Genomic DNA, 22,055 nt, shown 5'->3' with positions numbered 1-22,055 from the left:
AGACTTTTCGCCGAAGGTTCTTTTGATTATGGTCGCTCTATAGCGAGAAAGAGAAAGGTGTTTTTGTACATATATATATACACACATGTTTGTGGAGGCCCCTGGGCAAAATGTTTTGTGGGGGCCCCAATTTTTTTATTTTTTTTTACTAGGAGCTTTATTAGGTCAATATGTTAACCACCAATTTTCAGCAGTTGAAATGGTAGACCTGATTTTCGAATCGGTAGTCATTCACAATCGAACATATCGCAGATAGGTTTGCAGGGAGAATAGCGCAGTAAAGTAAAGTTACAGGATGAAAATTGTAGCGCTCTAGCAGCAGTAAAATTCTGCGTCTAAATGTCTACAGTATATTATGAAGAGTGAACACTGTAACTACAAAATGTAGTAAATACTAAGGGGGTTCAGACGGAAACAGAGAACTGAGCAGTAGACTGTACTTACATACATAATTTATTATAAATGATATTATTTACAATTAAGAGTAAATATGTCACTACATATGCACGGTCCATCTACTGGACAATTACGGACAGGTTCATTGTGGCAATTGCAGTAAGTACACTTTCTTCAAGAAAATTCCCAAAGGCTTAACACTTATAATACACACACTTTTCTTGCCTTTTTCACCGAAAATTCATCTACTATATCATCGAAGTTCAATTCACGAACAAGTTCATGTTCAATGCTTAATGAACAGATTGGATCCTGTCCCATGGCAGCACGAAGCCTGTTTGTCATTAATTTCATTTCTGAGAAAGCGCTAGTATATTTTATCTCCACAATTTTTTCCCCTAGAAAAGCTCACAGTTCTAATACAATGTTATTAACGAAAGAAAGTTATATACTTTGTAGGATTATTTATAATCTTACTCGTATCTGAGAATTGATTGTTTGAATAAGTGTGCCTTATTTCCACACCACAGCCAAATCATTCCGTGGTATAAAGTATACCGAGCTTCAGATATCTACAAACCAAGAGCGTATATAAGCTCTTTGCTACAAACAGATCAACTGAGAGCTGTGCTACAATTGGATGAAGAGTGTAGACATACGACAATATTGAAGTTTTTTTTATTCTTAAAATGCAACTTCTTATGTAATTTTTCACAAGCATAGCCAGTTGGTTAGAAGATTTTTTGGTGGAGGCCCTTCACAGCTTCCTTTTGGTGGGGGCCCCAGGGCAATTGCCCCAGTTGCCCATAGGTTAATCCAGCCCTGTATACAAATTCCCCAATCCTTCCATGGCCTGTTCACTCCAAAGCCAATTTCTCCAGCTTTTCCGAGTCGGAGAACCCTGATACACAAAATGCCTGCTAATCAGATTGTTTGACATTATTACTTCCTTTCCAGCTACACAAATTTGGGAACAAGCAGACGGAAAAACCAACAGTATGGACTTTGCAGAAGCAATTGATGGTTCAGATCTCGAAGCTTTCGGATTCACGGATGATTTCATAATTGAACTGTGGGGAGCTGTGACAGATGCTAGAGCTGGAAGACTGAAGTAAACATATTATGAATGCTGCACAGCTAATGCCAGACAATTCCAACTTAAATGGCACAACTTGTATAGAATAAACAATGAGAAAGACTACCTACTGTCTAGTCTTTCGAGCAAAAATGTATGGATCATAGCTCATTTTGCAGGAATTTTTAAAGTATATATCAATCATATGTAATTTATGTGAAAAAAAAAATGAGTTTCATGCAAAAATAATGTCAATAATTAGGTATATTTCTCAAGTATTTGCGTGCGTGTGCGAGTGTACATATATACTTGTAGTAGTTGTAATGTTTCAATAGGCAACAAATTGCAGTTTCATTATGTAAGGAAGCTACACCAAATGTGCATATGTAGGTTTGATGCCTTTATAAATTGGTTACATCTTAGTGCCATGCAAGTCTTTTATAAAGGACTTTAAAAAGTAATGTTGTTTGGCACAAAAAAGTATTTTTAAATGGACAAGTGTTAACAAAATAAAACTAATGTTACCCTGAAGCTAGGTATGTAATTCATTAATTAATAAATTATTTTTACCACACCAGATATTATTTTCATTTCATTTCGCTTCATTCTTTATAATGTTTTTCAAAAATGTTTATGTATCAACCTGTGAAGACATATTTCTGCCCCAGCTAAGTTCAAATGTCCAGAAAAATAGAACTAGAGTTTTCAATGCAAAATTAACTTGAATGTCCTTGTGATCATTAATTATATTTTCTTTCTATGAAAACGAATTAATATGTGAAAATCAGATGTAAAAAAAATGTTGCTGTTGAATAAAACAAATTTTCAGTTTTTGTTTTTCAAAACTGCATGTCAGACAATTTTCATTGATTATTTAAAATGGGACAAAACCCATATTACCAAAAAAAATTAAGGATGCAGGGATGAACATAATTGGCTGACAGTTTTAAAGTAGAAGAAAAAAATGAACACATTTCAGACCATAATTATGTAAATGGAATAAATTCTACTTCTTGGTGATAAATTTTAAAAAAAAGCAATTAATTTGTATACTTGCTGGAGATTAAAGATCAATTCAAACACACACACAAAACTGATACTAACCAAAAATAATATCTTTCAAGTAGTCACCTTGTGATGCTACACAGTACTGGAGCCTATTTCTGAAGTTGAACATCACATGCTTCAAGATATCCTTCTCAATAAAGACTCCTGTACTATGTAGCATCGTAAGGCGATTATTTGAAAGATATTATTTTTCGTTGATATCAGTTTGCATGTGTGTTCGCATTGTTTGAATTAATCTCCAACAAGTGTATAGATTAATTCTTTCATTTTTTTCATTTATCTCAAAGAAGTGTAGAATTTATTACATTTACATAATATGCTCTAGTGAAACACGTTTGTTTTATTTCTGCTATTTCAAAACTGTAAGCTAATTATGCTCATCCCTGCATTAAACATATGATAATATATGTTTGTTGAGAGTAAACATGGGAATGAGTGGACAGCTGTTGGTCATGAAATTAATCAACAAAAATCTACTAAATCTCAACATGATTTCCTTATCTTTAGTGTTGGCTTCGAAGTTTTGATGCCCTGTGTGAAAATCTTTAGTCTAGTCAAGCCAAATAGACTTTTCCAAATGTGAATATCTTTTTGGAACATACCCATTTTGGAGAAATGCCTTAATGCATTTATTTTTTCATCACATAGCATCACAAATTCTGCAGCGAGTAGGTTACTTAGTAAAGATGACTTAACTAATGACGTTCTGCTGCAGATTTTTATTGCATACGGACATCAAGATGATGGGTCAGCACCGACAAATACTGGGTACCAATAGAAACTGAATTCAGAATCACACACTTCATAGGCAACCATAATAAATAGCAAATATATTTGCTGAGTCTAAATTCTTTGCATAGTTGTTACTAGTGTGGTATTTAAAATAGTTCCAGACAGACAAGGGAATTTCAATAACTACTCTTGAATCATAAGAAATAAAAGAAGAAATTAAAAAGTACTTAGTGAATATTTTCTATCGTACAAAATATTTACATCAAAAATCATAGTTTACAAACTAAACATTCACTTTGTATTATGGAATTAATTTACAAGGCATAATGATGACATTACTGTATTTGCACATGTTCCCTCATTAACAATCAACTATGCATTCCCTCTCCCCTCTTTAATTTTATGGCATGCACTTCTCTTTAACTAATAAACTGTTATTTGTTACATCATGACTTAACAGTAGTACCCCAGACAAATATTAAGAGCTAAAATTTGGTAACTAGAAAGTAGTTGAATGATAATGTAGGAAATTTACTGATTCCAATGCACTCGCTGATAATTTTCAAAACCAAAACTGATGGCAAAATTGAACTAATTCCAACAAACATGATTATTTAACAGGGATACAATGTCATTTCATTTTAGCACAACAAAAGTAAAAATGCTGTACTATGTATGTATGTATGATAATTAGGTGAAATTAATGAAGGAATACCTGTGACAGGATGTGATGAGAGTGTGGGTTGAACCCTTAATGCACTCTTCCACTGAGGCAGCTCCTATATAAATCCTTATATAATTTAGACAAGTACAGAAACATGTTGTACATATTAATGAGAAGGGTTAAAGTTGTGAAATTGAAATCATTTGAACATCAGAATCCTTTTAAATTAGGGCAGAGCCAATATTCATACTGATATTGTTAGTCCGATTCCTACCGATACTGATGCTTGAGAATTGTCACAATTAAAAGTTGGTCAAAAATAATGATTAATATCAGAGTGTGAGTATTCCATTCCAATTACAAGAATCAATTTACCAGAGTTTTTACTTTAAAATAGTAAAAAACAGATACATTACAATAGTAAAACACCTGCTATGAATAACAGTTTTTTTCACATTCCGGTAATGTTGGTGCAAAATCAATGTATTAATTGGATGCTTTCCAGAATCCACCGGTGCATAGGCTGGTGCACCACTGATGCACACTTTGGCATTCCATATTTCACCAGTGTTCAGCAAAGTTATCACCAGGTTAAATGATAACATCATCATTTTGCAACGGCCTCCAGAGTTGGTGCGGCTGGTGAATCGAAATGGTGAAGTCTGTTTTGAAACTTGTTCTGATGCACAATATCCGTTCTATAGGCTATAGTAAGGAATGTCAAGCTGATTTTGTTTGTTGCACTGGGGGTGAATAAACTGGATGCAGGAGTAAACTGTTGACATTTTAAATAATACTGCTTCTTCACTTGCATGCAAAGTGAAATAAAGTATGTTGATGCATCAAAACATGCACCTGTGTTCTGCTGCGACATGCAGGAAAGCCTCAATTTGTAATATGTATTCGATATTTTTACAAATGCCACTTACATTCGTAGTGCACATGTAAAATTAAAAATCATTAAGTGAAAATACATAAAATATCTTCTGTGATTTAGTCACTAGAAGTGACTTTTTCCTAATAAAGGTGAATATGCTTTCCGAATTCAGTATTTATTTGTTTCAGTATGAAACTTTCCGGATTTCATCAATTTGACGTCATTTTTGGTTCACCAGTCTGATGCACACTGCCGAATTCTGGAAAGTACAGATTGAAATTTTCATAACTTCCAGGATAATTAGACTCTGCAAAAGTGTCATGTGGCATTTTTATGGACACCCTGAAAGAGCAAAATGCTGGAAAAATATGGGTAAAAAAATTCAACCAATCTTTTCCAATACTTTCCAACAGCACAAGTATTGGCTCAGTGCTAGTTTAAATACTTACTTTTTAATGATTCCAATATGGAAATATCAGTAATCAGCTTCATCATATACCTACTAGAAACCATAGGAGAAAAGGTGGTGGTATTCACACTGGGGTTACAGATATCTGTGCGATACAAAATTCTCAAAAGATTTGAGTGCACCGTCAAAATTCATTGGGTGCATGAATTACACCTCTCAAGTATCAAGTAGACTACACTGTAGCTGCATGTGTCACTACATTCACATGTAAATAAATTCATGTTAATATTAAGTGATTATCAATTTCAAGATGAGAAAACAACGGATGTTTTGATACTTCTAACATCAAAGGGGGAAAATCAGTACTTGCTGGTCTCACAGCAATACAGATTAATGTAACATATGAAATCAAGAGATTCATGTTTTGGAATACATGCAAAATGTCCATCACTATTTCAAATTCATTTTTCTCTTGTATCCTATGTGTTTTCAAAGAATGGAATTGTGGTAATGGTGGTGCAGAGATTTTTAAATCTTTTACTTGATTGTGCTTCAATTCTTGAATCTCATATAGCGTAAAACAAACTCACTAATCATAGTGATAGACGATTTGCTCCATAACATGTGTACATCCCACTGTTCCAAAGCACTGGTATCAAACTATCCATATGAACTACAGATAGTTTGATATGTAAACTATGAACTGTCCGTATGAGGAAAAGTCCAAAAATAAGTTTCTGTATTTTCCCCAGAAACGGTGCAAATCTACTATAAAGGTACAAAGTAGAATGCGATTATATAGGAATCCTCACTTCCCCTCTGTCCATTTGAGAGTATGTTCTCTATCACAGGTGTGAATGGAAGGCAAGCAGACTGTGCCTTCGGATGAAGGTGGGCCACTGGGATATCTGATGCTGTAAGTCATAACCAGTTGTTGCAAGTGTATGGTACTAATGTAATGTAATTGTGCAGTCAGTTCTGAGGGAGGTATAAAAGTGTGTGACGGTTAACCAAAGACCTGTGCGGTCAACAATGTGGATGATATGTCCACTGCAGAATATCATCCACAATATCCTGTAGTACTAGTGTCATCACGGTAGTTTTTTTTACCGGTCTGTAAGGTAATCTAGGCAACTTATATTTAGACTATCCCTTATAGACTATAACGGAAAACTTGTGATGTATTACAGAATAGGAATTTGATTGAAACTATGAGAAATAATCCAAACTTACACTACGTCAAATAACCACTAGTTTACTTCCTGGCAACAAACGATTTGATGTATTGTAATAAACAAGTAAATCATTTTTTAAAAAAGTGTATGCATAAGCTATATTAGAACTGAGGAAAAAAACAGTAAAACAAAATATATAAAAACGAAATGAATGTTACATCTTAAATAGTAATATAATGTAATGAGTACATTATACAAGATAATAATTCTTAATAATGTACTTTTCGAAAAGCCATGTCAAGAGAACAGTGTTGCTCTCAGTGTTTCAAATTGATTGTTTTCATCACTTTCAGTGAATGAGCAACTTATTTCAGCTACACAGTTTTAAGTCAAAGTTAATGAAGCAAAACTACAAATATCCAATGAAAACATGATAAAATATTTAACTTGTTCTTAATGCTTCATAAATTGATCTAAATCACCAACACCATTTTTCACTTATATTCCTAAAAGACAAAAATAGAACTTGTATAATCTAACAAAGCACACAAACTGGTCTGTTATGACCAAAAAATATGTTTACAAACTGTACAGAAAGTAACAGCATAAAATACACACATATAAAAAAAATTCTGGCTTTGCACATTACTGCAGCATTTTTTACACTATATATGTTTCATATATATATACCCTTCTTCTTGATAATCACATGATGTCAATACAGTAGCTACAACTAACTACAAACACATCATTTCTCAATCTAAGTACAATTATTTTTCAATCGTTTTATGCATTTATGTACAAAATATTTTTTTAAAAAAATGGAGGTTTCTCTACATCAGTCTTAGAAATGAGGATTCTTCAATTTCATGGTCTTTTAATGGCACAGAATTCTGCCTGCCTGTAGCCCATTCTTCCGGGACTTCCATATGTTTGTATCCGTCTCGTGATTGCAAGGACAACTGCTACACAACTCCTCTGCATTTTTTCGACTATACAATATACAAAACACTTAGGATCATCACTTTTTTTATATACTGATTACATTTATAAATGCAAAACTGATCATATATTATTAAAAGAGGTGAAGAAGTAATTCAACTTGGCCATGGAATATTTATTTGTCATTATTAGTTGTGTAGATTTTTACAAAATATTAGCAAAAAAATTAAATACGTAGTTAATATGTATTCCAAAACATTCATAGTTTCCAGCTTATCTGACAGAAGTTACAGCAGAAATAAATAATCTTCATTAGAAAAAAAATCTATTTCTATACAAAATTACTAAATAGTATATGGAATTGAATGGGATATGTAAAACAATGTGGCTGTCTTATGGGTTAAAACATAAAACAACCTAGACAAAGTTACATGTACTTTTGTTTTGTTGGTAGTCTAAATTTGGGGGAAACTGTAGTTAATCATGTGTGACTTTGCCTTGATACTTCTTGTGGAGATGATGACATGTAGAATAGCAATATTAGTGAACATTTTAGAATTTATGATATTAAGTATGGTGGAATAACATAATGTATTGCATAAAAAATGCATGCTCTGTATGATTGATTGACTTCGACTTACTTTACTTTGCTTTCCTGCCACTTTTGGCAAATCGTGAAACTGAGGATGAGTGATGAATGATGAAATGTGAAAGGACACTCACAAAGAACACCCATGCCCAGGCTGGGATTCAAATCCAGGACCCTTGGGGTCATAGGACAGTGTGATTAATGCTCTGTATGAGTATCAGTGTTGCTGTATAAATAGAAGGGTGTAATTCCATCTCTAATAATTAATAAACAAACCAGAAACTCACCGCCAGTTTATTCATTTCACTGGGATCTCAATCTGCCCCATTGGTTTCAAGTCTGGGGACACTTCAAAAGAACAGCCTGTTGCCGCAATCACATCCTCCACCCCAACACCTTCTGCGATCTCCACTAGAGTCAATCCATTCTCCTTGTCAACTTCGAAAACACACTGGATAAGAGAAAAAACATTGAAAGCATTAATGCTTTATTTCTGGTAGATTGCAATTATGGCTGAGTGCAATACCACCAAGGGTAGAAAAAATAAAAACTAATTCAGGTGTGAGCCCTTTTTTCTCAGGGGCCAGCTTTTTTCCTCCCAAATATGGTGTAAGAAAGCCACGAATCCAACTATAGATAAAGCCATGCATTTTGAAACATGATCCTAAATCATTTACTTTATGAATTAATACAAGATTGGTATAAAGTAATTAATTCTTGTGCCAGAATGGCATCCCTAAAGAAGGATTAACCGTTAATAGCATGAATAACTATGCAATTCATTCTAATATATCGACGACTACAATATTGCTGGAGATTTCAAAATTCGGCTAGAAACAATGAAAAAAATTATAATGGCATGTTTATTATTCTGATTCAATGACACACAATTATACAGAAAACACACAAACATTAAAAAACACATACTGTACTCGTTATTTGGAGAGAGAAAAAGGAGTAAAATATAATTTTTTAGGGCTAAATTTGAAAATTCAGGCACCAAGTGAAAATTTTCAGGTGCGATGACGACTGGGCACCCTGTATTTTTCCACCCCTGAATACATATGCAATGCAGATTTTCTTATTGATTCCCACTGATACCAATATTGATGGTTGCAAATTGTAATAATCAAAATGTTGAAAAATATTAGTGTGCAAGTATTACATTCCAATTACTCATATATACATCAATTTACCAAGAGTTTTGCTTTAAAATATTCAAGAATTGCACCAGAATATTAAAATACCTATTATGTAATCATAAAATCCAGTTCTTCATGCAAAAATGGTCCAAGATAAATGGAACCTTAATTTTTGCATAATTTTCAGGACTCTGTGAAAGTTGTTTTTCTTTTCTTTTTTTTTAGTCCACTTTATTGCACATATAGGCTAATCGGGACTCAACCTATAGTTTAAAGTGGGATCCGAACCACTGTGTAATGTGCCTCCACCAGGTATTGAAGTTGGGACCCCTTGATTGCAAGGCGATGACATTACTACTGTGTTATTAGGGAGGCAATCCTGCGAAAGGGTCGTAAACAACTGGTATCAGCCAATACTGGTGCATCAGCATTGGGACAGCTGTAATTGTAATACCTTTTGGCATAAAAGGTAAACTTGAAGCAACCTTCTGCACATTACAACATGCCATGAAGGATATGGAGGTAGAGCCTTACATATTCTCAATCTCAGCCACGTATGTGTTATGTAATCAGCACCATGCTCCAGTCACCTTTAACCCTCCAGGTAAGCATTTATTAGAGATTGGTGAATCCTGGAGCTGATCCATGCAAGGACATTGCTAAAAATATCCTATCTGAATCATCCACCCTGGAATATATGTGAAACCTTAACTTTAATTGTTTTATGGCAATGTATGTAATTCTATGAGGATGCTCCAAGTTGCTTTGTATTATGTAGGTGTACAAAGAGAATATGGAGCTATCTGTATGCAGAAACACATGATCTGGAAGATTTCATCACTTATTGTGAAGGGAGTAAGGGTCAAATTCTGGCACAGTGATATGGAGGAGTGACATAATACCCAATGGATTATTTTATAAGAGAAATACAAAAAAAAAGGAACATTGAAACTCTTCCCACTTTCTTTAATATTTGTGTAACAGCCATCCCACAGTAAGTATAATAAAAAGGTAAATATGGATGTACGGAACTGTGAATCATAGAAATAAAAACTTGTGTATCACATAAATAAAAAAGGGCATTCAATACACAATCACTGTCAAGGGTTTCATAGTTTCAAAAATTATATTTACTACAGAATGTTGCATAAATATTTCATTCGAGGATTGATATTTATAATTTAATTATGAAAAACAGAAGTACTGAAATTAAAGTAAGAAATAAACACAATGTAATAATGATATGAATTGATTTCTTTTTAAATACAAATTGGAAGCAAACTATACATTCCTACTAACAATATTTCTGCAAATTTCACCAAGCAAAATGTCATCAATAATGGCTGCTATATGGAGGAAAACAGAGGGGGGTCTGTCTAACAATATAAAAACTGGTATTCAAATTAACATTCAAAATGTATACAAATAAGAAAATCTGTCTTCAAACTTAAGAAATTACAGTCCAATTGAATGTCATGATTGTATGAATAAACACAAGGAAGTTCAACATGAATGACTTTGTAGTTCAACTTCCTAAATATTGGAAAGACAGATTATTATATCTTAAAACTTACCTTTTCAGTTATAATCATATTTACACAGTTCTTCCCTGTGAGTGGAAGTGAGCAGTTCTGTAATATTTTATGATCTCCACCTTTGGCTGCATGCTCCATTGTTACAATGACCTTTGTATTGCCTGCTGCTACCAGGTCCATGGCACCTCCCATTCCTTTCACAAGGGTCCCCTGCAATTCAAAACAATTACCAGCATAAATACATCTTAATTCAACCTAAGGGGTTTGCATTCATCTTAAATAAGGTTCCAAGTTTGTCACAACTGAATTCTTTTATTCTATTCTTTTTTAAAATATACTTGTAAAGAATGTACCATGTGGTATCATTTGAATATGCTGTAAAAGTTAGTATAATACAAGCTTTTACATGGGAGTAAAATCTGCCCGCCCTGTTCTTATAGCTTGAAGTGAAATCAGTGGTGAGCTCAAGATCTTCGAAAGTGGGAGGTTGCATATACTTTTTTTAGAAGTCAGTTCTTTTTCCTTCATTTTCTTAGAAATACAGGATCAAAGGGGTAGTTGTAATGGCATGCCACTGAGTGGGATCCTCTGTGATCAACTGGTTCCTGGTTTGATCCCAGTGAGAGAGGGGGAACATAGTGGTTTGGATACCAATTTAAACTACAGTTCAGTCCCGATTAGTCCACCTCAGCTTAAAGTAGACTTTAAACAAAGTTGGCACAAATAATAACTGATATACACATACAAACCGCTGATATATAATTCTCATAAGTCTCCTGGGTTATAAGGTGACAGACAGCCATAAATGTTTATGGAAAGAATGCAGCTAAAATGAAACTACAAAGTCTTCAAAATGTAAGTATTCCTGTTTATTATTATTATTATTATAAGCCAAGTTGGTAAAATATAGGAATGAAACTTATATGATGTTGGCACGTAGCATGAGCCAAGATTTAATTAGAATGTGTTAATTCTCTAACAGTTCTACATAAGACAGCTTGATTGCACAATTCTGGAGGACCATAACTCTCTGTCATAAAACAGCACATATACAATTAACATATGTGGGTGTTTAATCTTCTGCTAGTGCTGGTAGTTACAGCCCAAAACTATACAATATTTCACACAATTTTACACAAAAGACTAAACTCTATTGACTTACTGGGATCATCCAATTGGCTAGATCACCATACTGAGAAACCTGCATGGCACCTAGAATTGTTAAATTGATATGTCCTCTGAAATAATAAAAAAAAAAAACAGATAAATTTGTACTTAATATTCACTTCTTCACTGAATACTTTCTATGCATTTATCAATTAAAATCAATGATGGAAAAAAAGCTGGATTTATGTTTAATACCTAATGTAAAATCATACAAGCGTCCATGTACCCATACACTAAACAAGACACAAATATAATTTGTTACGTATGCTCTTAATGAGTTTGTAATTTTTTTCATGATTTTAAATTTCTTGCATAAATAGTTTGCATGAACAAAAGAACAGACAATGTGGATGAACTAAAACAACTGTGTTTGTCATTTTGGTCTCTTCTAGTTCGCTGCACTTTTTCACTCCCTTTGCACTCACGAGTCTAGTTGCTTACAAAGTGCTACACCATTTGCATTATGTTCAGGAGTTGTATGCACCATTTGCACTATGTTCAGGAGCAGTGTGCAGTGTGGTGTATGATCACGTGGTGTGTGTTAACTAATCAAATTAATGCTTAAGCAGGCCCGTAGCTAGAATTGATCTCCAGGGAGAGCTCAAGGGTTATCGGGGGGGGCTTTGTAAACCATACAAATACTTTATTCATATAATTTGCTTGTCCCCATTCCAGAATGTCCCTTGCCTGGAGGTCTAGTGATATTTCAGTTGCAGTTTCCATCATTATTTCTTACCGATCTATATCTTCTAGTCGCTGTTTAACGAGTTCAACTGTTCCTTGGTCTACGTGCTCTTCTTCCCATACCCATCCCAACCCGATCTCGAATAGTTTACCTTTAACTTCTTTTGCCCACGAGCCCATTTCCCCTCCCCTTACTTGTTATATGAGAGCCTTCCCTTTAATAGTGTCTCCCCCTGCTATTATAAGAGTTGCCCAATATTTAAACCTTCTCCACGTTAGTCTGGTACTCTCCCTCGCTAGCCCGAGTTCCTGTAGTACCCTGCTGTTTGCGGTGCCTGTTGCGACATGCAGAAATTTTTTCAAGTAGCTGCACTGTATTTGGTTAATTATGTTTTCCCCCTTTTCTCCCCAGATTTCCCACCCATACCCAACGGAAGCTATTAATAGGGCTTGATATAGCTTATCGACAAAGCTCATTTCATAGTTTTGTAGTTTCCTTGTTATTCCCATTATCATGTCCGTTATAGGGAACAAAAGACTATCGACAAGTACGGTAACGAGTATTATGTGAGACGAAAACTAGTAAATGGGTAGTCAGTCCAGCACCAACTAGGGCATTCCTACTGGAAATCCAGTTCCGTGTGATGCTGGCTTTAGCTGTTGTTCTCGTTCTGTGAATTTATCCTTCACGAAAGTTGTGAGCAAAATAGTATCTTCTGTATACATGGCAAACAAATTACAGAAAATAGTTTTGCCTAATGTCAAGGGGGCTGAAGGCAGTCCAAGTGGGAGCTGACGCCAGTTCCAGGGGGGGCTCAGCCCCCCTGGTCCCTGCCTAGCTACAGGCCTGTGTTTAAGCCAGCTCACCAGGCATTTGTTGAATCTACTGAACTCAAACACCGCTTTTCTTGCGTACAGCATTTACTTGTTGGAACACAATTTCCTTGCAACAGCCTGGCACAGGATGTACCTGCACTATACTTGGTGTTAAAAAGTGCAAGTGAACTAGCTTTTTTATCATTTTTCTACATTTCAAGATAAACTGGGATGATGATGATGATGCAGGATAAAATGGAGGGAACGGGAAGCTGTAAGCAACACTACATGCTCAAAAAATGTGTATTATTTTTATTTGATATGATAAATTATCATATTTTGTGCCATTTCAATGGCTGAACACACTGAATGTTTGACTCAGAATCTATGTCCAGAAGTTCTAAGGTTGAACACCAGTTAGGACATGGGTATTTTTTTATCCAATTCATCATATATCTTCATCATTACATTTAACCTTTAGAAATAGAATGCAACTATCTGACACTTTATGCTCTGAACAAATGTTCTCGGGATACCAGCCATGTTAATTTGGCATTGCGTCAAACGTTTCAAGTGCACAGGCATTACTGGGCGAAGAGTAAAGGAAGCCACAATTATAGCCCAAGAAAGCACGAACCTCAACAGGGACATGGGATATAAAAGCACATCCACCAATAAATTATCTGGATCCAGAGCAAACCATGACTTAATTTTTAAAATTGGGTATGTCAGTACATAGCTATTTGATCCATCACATTATAAGGAGGGCCCAGTACACAGCTAAATCAATATCTGTCTCCGAGGACTAAAAGCTCCTTACCTAGATTAAAATCTGAGTCTGTAAAGGGCCACTCAGAACATATAGGGACAAAACACAACCCTACAGAGGATTATATTGGCTGTAGGTCCAGGCACCAAAGCCTCATTGGCCTGCAGTTACCAAAGTGTACTATGTGGAAGTGAGGTTGACTTTTGGGCACCCTCTCAGAATATACTTTAACTCACCAGAGCAAACCAATCACAGGACAGAGTTGAAGCTCTGCCGTTTCATACATACATATTTAGCCTTATGCTTGGTTTCCAATCAACATTCCCTGATGATGAGAGCAATGTATGCACTCCAAACGTTGGATGCCAAAGCCAAATTAACCTGACTGGTAATCCAAGAACATTTGTTCAAATCATGTTACCAGTAAAGCTACAATTCCTACTTTTTATGTTCTTTAAAAGAACAGAAAATCAAATTACTGAATGTTTCTAATATGTACATATTACTTGCATTGTAGAACTATTTCTCTTGAAGTTAACGGTTCTTACAAGCACATAAGCAGATAAACACAATTTTTGATGTAAGATTTTGGGAGAACACACTTTCCCTTCATCAGACATTTATTGTTAATTTGATTAATGTTATAACTGCAACATTAATTAATTTAAAAATAAATGTATGATGAAAGGTGGGGTTCTCCCGAAACGTTACAAATTGTGTTTATGTGCTTGTAAGAACAGTAAACTACAAAATAAATAATTCAAATTACCAAAGGTAGTGTGGAAATCACACACCACACTTTCATCTTTTACAGATATTTATACTATGACAAAGCATGTTACACAATTACTCACCCTCTAATCATGGCGAAACTCTCGTCGCTTGAGAAATAGGAAGCCCCAGGTACCACGGTCACGGTCTCCTTCCCTGCATTTATGAGATCTGGATCCTCTTCTCCATCAAACGGGAAAGGTCCCAATCCCAGCAAGCCATTCTCACTCTGAAGGTGGACCTCTATACCTGGAGGAATGAAATTGCTGGCCAACATTGGCATTCCAATACCGAGGTTAACTGACACCAAGTTAAGGTTAATATCCACACACGAAGGCAGAAACACAAAAGGAGTGAGATAGCCAGGAGAGCTGCAAAGAAAGCAGGAAACACTCCGAAAACAATGTACAGGGTGTCAGAGAAGTCCCTGTCCCTAGATATATACAGGGTGTTTCTGTAACCTAGAATGAAACTGGCACTTGACAATGAAAATGTTACAGTAGGAGTTCAAAATTTTGGTCCCTGTGACGGTTGATATACATTATATAAATATCATCCCGCCACAGTCACTCTCTTCTCTTGACATACGAGAGTGAAATATGCCACGTGCCAAAGAAGTCACTGATGGTTACGTAATGTATCAAGTTGCGCAACTTCTTGATAGAGGCCTCAGCAAGTTACTCGCGCATGCGTAAAATATACTTGTCGACCGAGCAGCTTGGGAACTGGGTAAAAAAAAGAGAAACAGACACAGTACAGTTCCGATACACTCGATACCAAGGACAGACCAGGATTATACGCCAGCCAGAGCGGAGAGACGACAGGTATATTCAGTAGTTCGCGCAACAGGTGCCCGACCTTTACCTCCCCTTCGTTGCGTATTTGGCATGGCATTTTAACTGACGTTGTACGTTTGAGTTGCCATATCTTCCAAGCCATCTGGATTCTGCCATGTTGCGTAACGGGGAAGGAAGGAGGTCAGTATGGGGGTTTTGTCAAATTCATTTTTGTAACTCGCGTACACGACTTGTTCAGTAACAGATTAATACTTCTAAATTGATGAGCCACTTGTATTGAATTCCTTATTACAAAAAGAAATTAAGTAGTGTTAATTTTTTTTCTTTGTCTCTCCACTCTGCAAACCGGCTGGATTATTACGTGTACTTTTTTTTATAAAAATAATTCTATCAGTGACTTGTTTCGGCACCATCTCAAATAGTGTTTGCACGATTGTTGGGACGTGTTTCAAATGGGTGTATCTATTTATATTTATTTTTTTTTATATTTGAATGAAGAATTGGGAAGGGGATTGAATGCGTGTATATATAAATTAAATTTGGGAAGAGTTCATTGTTGTTTATTGTAGGTTGTTTAAATGGGAACTAAAAATAAGTAAATGACAAAGTAAGGGATAAGTGAATGTAAAAGTAGTATTTGAGGTCCGCTTAACTTTAAATTGTGAACATTATTGACTCCGTATATTTTCATTGAATTGTTATATTCCGGGAAATTAAGATACTGAACGTATTGTACTGATCAAGTCCCTGTTCTTATTTTTTTTTTACAAAGTTAAACTGTTCTTGAATAAAACCTTGTTAAAATTGAGTACAATTTTTGATCAATCAAAGAGTAGACTAAGATATTACTGTTTTGCAAAATGGTCGTTGACGTAGTATAATCTAGGGTGAAAGTGTTAATTTATCTGGGTTGTTTTGGGGCGTACGTAATTTTCTTGGGAGGGGGATTCCCCCACTTCTCAATAAGATTGCGTTAACCCGGATTGCATGCACTCGGCGATTGAGTTCTTTGTCTCCTGGAGCAAGCCAAAAATCGATTAACGTAGTTCAGGGTAGTATATTGGGCTGGGCGAAATAATAATATTAAGGTAGCAGCTTCCAAAACTTCGTGCGCTTCAATATTGTATTTTGAGAATTTTGCTATTGAGTAGCAGTAGTATATGCAAAATTGAAGCGTAACAAATAATAGATAGTATTCGCCACATCCCCCAGCATCGAAACAATGTAGTAATGTCTGTATTAAATCTACAAGCCGCATCTGGCAGTTGTCTTATTCCACTATCACAGACAGCCCCACCGAGTTTTTGCTTATAACTTTTAATCACGTATTTCCAGGCCGGGGTTCTATATCTCATATTGGTACTTGGGTCAGTCTCCATCCACCCTGCCAGTTTGATTCAAGGTCATGAAAAACCTGTATATGGAATTTATTTAGTATAATACACATATCTATTTTTACATAATATCATAATTGCAAACTTTACATTACATTACAGTAAATAGTTTGCCCCGTGTGCACCCACACACACATTACTAGCTGTTCCTCAGCACTGTAGTTATGTCTGCTCACGTCAACCGTAGTGCAACAACTGACATTCAAATTCAAGTGGTTCCATGCTACCTTCAGAGGAGGGATACAACCCACAAAAACCAAATCATCCCCAAGCAACCAAATACGGATGATCAATTTTCAATACGATCGCAACAGGACACATGCAAGTAGGGGTACGGGGACTTCCAGGAGACGTTGTACAATGTATTTTGTTTGTTTTTTCAGTGCTTTGCCACGTGTCACTGTGCATGTTGTGTACGTGGGAGGAGGCAGTGGGGACATTTATTGGTATGCATTATCAACATGATGGAAGAAGTAAAATATAATCTCAATGATCACACCCCCACATATACCATGTGCTAATCCAAATGTTTTTCTTTCACTGAAAGATAAAGATTAAAGTGAATGAGAAAACCTAGAAAGGATACCATACATTCCATTCTTAAACTCCAGTGCCGCTCTGCGTACAATTCTCTCCCGCCTAGCTGTTGCTGGATTTGAACGCATTATTTTATCTAGTTCCTCTGTTTTCCTAACAGTTCGCCTCTGAAAAATAAATAAAACAAAAAAAATTTAACTTACGGGGAAAATATGCGAGAACTGTGACAGGGATCGAACTTGGATCTTTAGCATTCTGCCACTGCTCTACCACTGAGTTACCAGACCAACTCCTGGCCTCCCTACAATTTACACTTATTAGATTTCTCTACAAATGTAAACCCTTGAACATGTGAATATTTATGCCACCTCCCTGTAATTATGGAACTAATTCAACTGAACTAGCCATATGAAATCAAAAGCTTGTGACACATAGTGTGTGCATTATGAACTCTGTCTAGGGAATCCATGGAGCAAAGCAGTGCATGCTGCTGTAAACAGCCTGGTAGCTGCAGCCATGTTTTCCCCTCCATGAACTCACTTCACTTCTGCGTTCATTGGTCGAGCCCTCTCGGGTCACTACTTGTGCAGAGGCTTGTCTTTGTTTCCTTGCTCCAGAGACTCCTTGAACAGAGTGTAGTTCTATCTCTGATTGAGCCACAATTTTCACCTATCATCTTCTGTAAGCTGTAACATATTCTCCCTGTGATGTAAATTATTTCATGTAACTATTTCAGATAAAGATATTTAACTTCCATACTGTGCAATGATTTAGTTCTCAAAATATTACTGGCATAAACATATGAGGTAAAAATTAAAAATGAGGCAGGATTTTGAAAATATATATGGGTTGGTGTGAATGAAATGTCCGCCCCAGGTGCGTCATTGCCAAAGGCCAAAAAAATCAAAACTACAATACCTGGTTAATCAAAATAGTCGCTGTCTGCAGCCACACACTTTTGCCATCGATTAGCCAACAATTGGATTCCATGGTGAAAGAAGTCTGGACTCTGCGATGCAAAGAACTCCTCAATGGCATGATGCACCGCCCGATCATCAGGTCTTCCCTGTCAGGAAGTGATTGAGATGCCGGAAGAGATGGTAGTCAGTGGGAGAGACGTCGGAAGAATATGCTGGATGAGGAAGGGTTTCATATTGCAACTCATGGAGAGCCTGCACCATCCTTTGCGTGACATGTGGGCGAGCATTGTCGTGCAACATGAGGACACCATGTCTGTGGACCATTGCTGGATGCTTGCGGTGCATTTCATGGAGTTCAGCACTGTAACGATCTGCATTAATGGTTTCACCTCGCCTGAGAAAGACATGATGGATCACACCCACCATAGACCACAATACCAGCAACAACACCTTCCGTGGGTGGAGAGGTGGTTTCGGAAAACACCCTGGATGTTGATCACGATTAAACCATTGTCCTGATCATTTACGATTGTCATAGCAGATCCATCTGAAGTGACAATCCGATGCAGGAAACCATCCCGGTTATTCCTTACACTCAGAGAACTGCACACCTCCAGATGGCAAGTCTTGTTGGCCGGTGTCAAATTATGTGGTACCCATGAGTCCAACTTTTTCACTTTACTGATCGCACAGAGCCGCCGAACGACAGTGGTATGGTGTATGCCTAACTCGTCTGCAATTGCACGAACACTTTTCCGAGGGTCCGCTTCCACGGCGTTACTGAGGAGCTCATCCGAATATGATGTTGGTCCATGGCCATGGGGCTCATTTTGCAATGCTGTGTCACTGGAACGAAATTTGACAAACCAGTGGCGAATGGTGCGTTCATTTGCCATTCCTGGTCCAAATGCACTGTTAATGTTTTTGGTGGCTTGCTGAGCAGAATGTCCCAGTTTGAATTCGTAAAGAAAAATCACTCGCAATTGTGTGTTCTCCATGGTGCACTTTCAGACGATCCTGTTCAGCAACACACTGCCTCCTGACTGTCTGGGTGCTCCAGCTTGTTTGCTTGACGTATACAGAGTATATGACGTTATACCCGTGACCTCAGTCAATCCCTGTGTTGTGTTGTTGAGGTGAGTTTCCCACCAGACGTCAAAGCGGACATTCCATTCGCACCAACCCAATATTAATCTGTATGTATGATATCAGTTCTTACAACACTTCTGAAAGCAGCTGCATGTATTATATGCCACAGCAGGTACAGGACAATAATTCAATTTTCTGAAGTTAATCCAGTACTGGGCAATTAGTATGAAAATAAACCAAGGTAAATTATATGCAACACAGGCAATGAATTGGAAAGTTAATGGTTACATTCATGATTACAGCATCCATTATAAGTGGGGGAAAAAAGTTTACATTTTTCAGGGTACCAAAATGAAAAGTTTGAAATACATGAAAATACAAATTCAACAAAATTTTATAACATGGACTTATTTGGGTCATGAAGCTTGAATGTATGAGGAGGGGGGATATAAAATCCAGGAACGTAAAACAGGGTTCCATTGAACTTAAATAAGCTCTTACCTCAATCCGTTTTTCATAACAGCCCCCTGAAATGACCCGATCGACATAAATCCCAGGTACATGGACATCTTCTGGTGGAATAAAATCACCGTCCACCAGTTCTTCAACCTCTACTATTGTGACTTTTGCTGCTTTGCACATAGGAGGATTAAAGTTGCGTGCGCTCTTCCTAAAAAAAAAGTGTGATTAACTAATTAGTTAAATGTATTTCACAAATTACTTCAAACTACACTATAAACGGACAGAATATATATAACTAATACAGAAATTATGAAGATACAAAGTCATGAAGATTTGCAGGATAAGCTAGACAAGGTGGATTAATGTTGAATTATTTGGACTTTTAACCACTGTACTTGGTTTATTATATATTGTTTCAGAGACTGATTTCTGTCTTCATTATCAGGGTAGTGCTTTTTTGCTATGTGGTCATACGTTGGTAGTCCCTAAACACAAGCAGAATTCGTTTTAAGTCCAATTTATGCACCGATATGCTAATCGGGACTGGACCTATAGCTTACAGTAGATCTGACCAACTCTGTGTGCCTTCAAGGGGGTTTTGAACCAAGGACTAATTGATTACAAGGTGACAATATTATCACTACACCATTGGGGATTCCCTTGTGTTTAGGGACTACCAACATATATGACCATACATCTAAAATACACTTTCTTCAAGATGGTGAGAGCACATGTCTCTAAAACACTAGTGTGTATATATGAAGGTGGATCAAATGAAAACGGAACAGTGGATGTATTGGGTTATATTTATGTATGTGTGTGGTGACAAGAGCGGGAGATAAGGAAGGAAACCCCTACTGCATAATGGACTCGCCCTAGATAGATGCATGTGATATGCGTAGGCTGTTGGGCAACAGTATCGGCCGAGTAGCAATCAAGGCCAAATGGCCCGGCCTGTTGTCCTCTGAAGTGGTTTTGCTGCATGGCAACGCTCGACCACATACGTCAGCTGTTACAAAGAACACGTTGGCGATGTTTGGGTGGACAGTATTGGAACACCTCCGTATAGCCCTGATCTATCACCATGCAACTTCAATATCTTTGGTACGTTGAAAAAGACATTGAAGGGTCGGTGCTTCCACTCGGACATGTGGACAATGTTCGCAACTGGTTCAGATCTCAGCCAAAGGAGTTCTACGAGCAGGGTATTCACTGCTTAGTGAAACAGTGGGACAAGTACTTGTGTAACTTTGGAGATTGCATTTGAAATAAACCTTGTTGATTTCCTTCTGTGGCCCCTGCTACATTTTCAGTTGATCCACCCTAAAAATAATCAAAGTATAGTGATTAAAACGTAAATTGACCACTGATCAGCTAAAAAGAACGATGGTTGATCGATTGATTTTTTTTATTATGGGCATATCAGCACATAGCTTATTTTTCATGTCACATACCAGGTGGCGCAAAAGTCAGTTTACCCATACACAAATTCAAGTATACACAAAATTGAAGTATACATACAAAATACAAGTAGATACACAAAATTCCAGTTTCAGTGGTTTTGTTCAAACTGTGCTCCATTGTTTGCAATACATTGTGTGCAATGATCAACAACAGAATTGCAAATACGATGCAGTAAACTTGTATCATTGTTGATGACATGAAATGCATTTATAATCGAGTCTTTCAGTGCATCCAAATCTGCAGGTGATGATGAGTATACCATATCCTTAACAATTCCCCACAAAGCAAACTTGAATGGCGTCAAATCACATGAACACGCAGGCCAATCAAGGTAACATGGCGTCCACTCTTCAAATGTGTCATCTAACAACAAACAACCACACAATACAACAAGCCAGAGACTCAACTGTCGACAAAAGAATAACGAGTGCACTGTTGGCAGTGTCACACGACAATGTTACCAACAGTATACCTAAAAAAATATTACTTAGCACAAGAAGCACATACACTATCGTAATACTATTATCAATGTGCTTTTTGGGTAAACAGACTTTTGTGCCACCCTGTATTATGAAGAGAAA

General features: G+C 36.6%; 2 protein-coding genes across 4 annotated transcripts in view; one reads left to right on the top strand and one right to left on the bottom strand.

Annotated features, from left to right (window-relative positions):
• kermit (PDZ domain-containing protein GIPC-like protein kermit) overlaps positions 1–2,050 on the top strand; it is an 82,120-nt gene extending 80,070 nt beyond the window's left edge. For both annotated transcript variants that reach the window (XM_083132768.1, XM_083132774.1), the window contains exon 7: positions 1,354–2,050. In XM_083132768.1, coding sequence (XP_082988894.1) covers positions 1,354–1,511 — 158 coding nt within the window. In that variant the 3' untranslated portion in view covers positions 1,512–2,050. The remainder of the gene's footprint in view (positions 1–1,353) is intronic.
• Positions 2,051–2,267: 217 nt separating this feature from the next.
• The window catches only part of SCOT (Succinyl-CoA:3-ketoacid CoA transferase), a 31,930-nt gene continuing 12,142 nt past the window's right edge, over positions 2,268–22,055 (bottom strand). The window contains exons 5-11 of one of the 2 annotated variants that reach the window (XM_083132760.1): positions 20,050–20,218; positions 17,589–17,706; positions 14,895–15,111; positions 11,767–11,842; positions 10,644–10,814; positions 8,215–8,378; positions 2,268–7,388 (exon numbers count right to left, since the gene is read on the bottom strand). In XM_083132760.1, the coding sequence (XP_082988886.1) occupies positions 8,226–8,378; positions 10,644–10,814; positions 11,767–11,842; positions 14,895–15,111; positions 17,589–17,706; positions 20,050–20,218 (904 nt within the window). In that variant the 3' untranslated portion in view covers positions 2,268–7,388; positions 8,215–8,225. The remainder of the gene's footprint in view (positions 7,389–8,214; positions 8,379–10,643; positions 10,815–11,766; positions 11,843–14,894; positions 15,112–17,588; positions 17,707–20,049; positions 20,219–22,055) is intronic. The other variant, XM_083132755.1, reaches the window with a different exon arrangement.

Source organism: Lepisma saccharinum, chromosome 1, assembly GCF_977018435.1.
Source record: "Lepisma saccharinum chromosome 1, izLepSacc3.1, whole genome shotgun sequence".
Taxonomy (NCBI): domain Eukaryota; kingdom Metazoa; phylum Arthropoda; class Insecta; order Zygentoma; family Lepismatidae; genus Lepisma; species Lepisma saccharinum.
The sequence above is the reverse complement of the archived record's forward strand: the minus strand, read 5'-3'. Positions and strand labels throughout refer to the sequence as shown.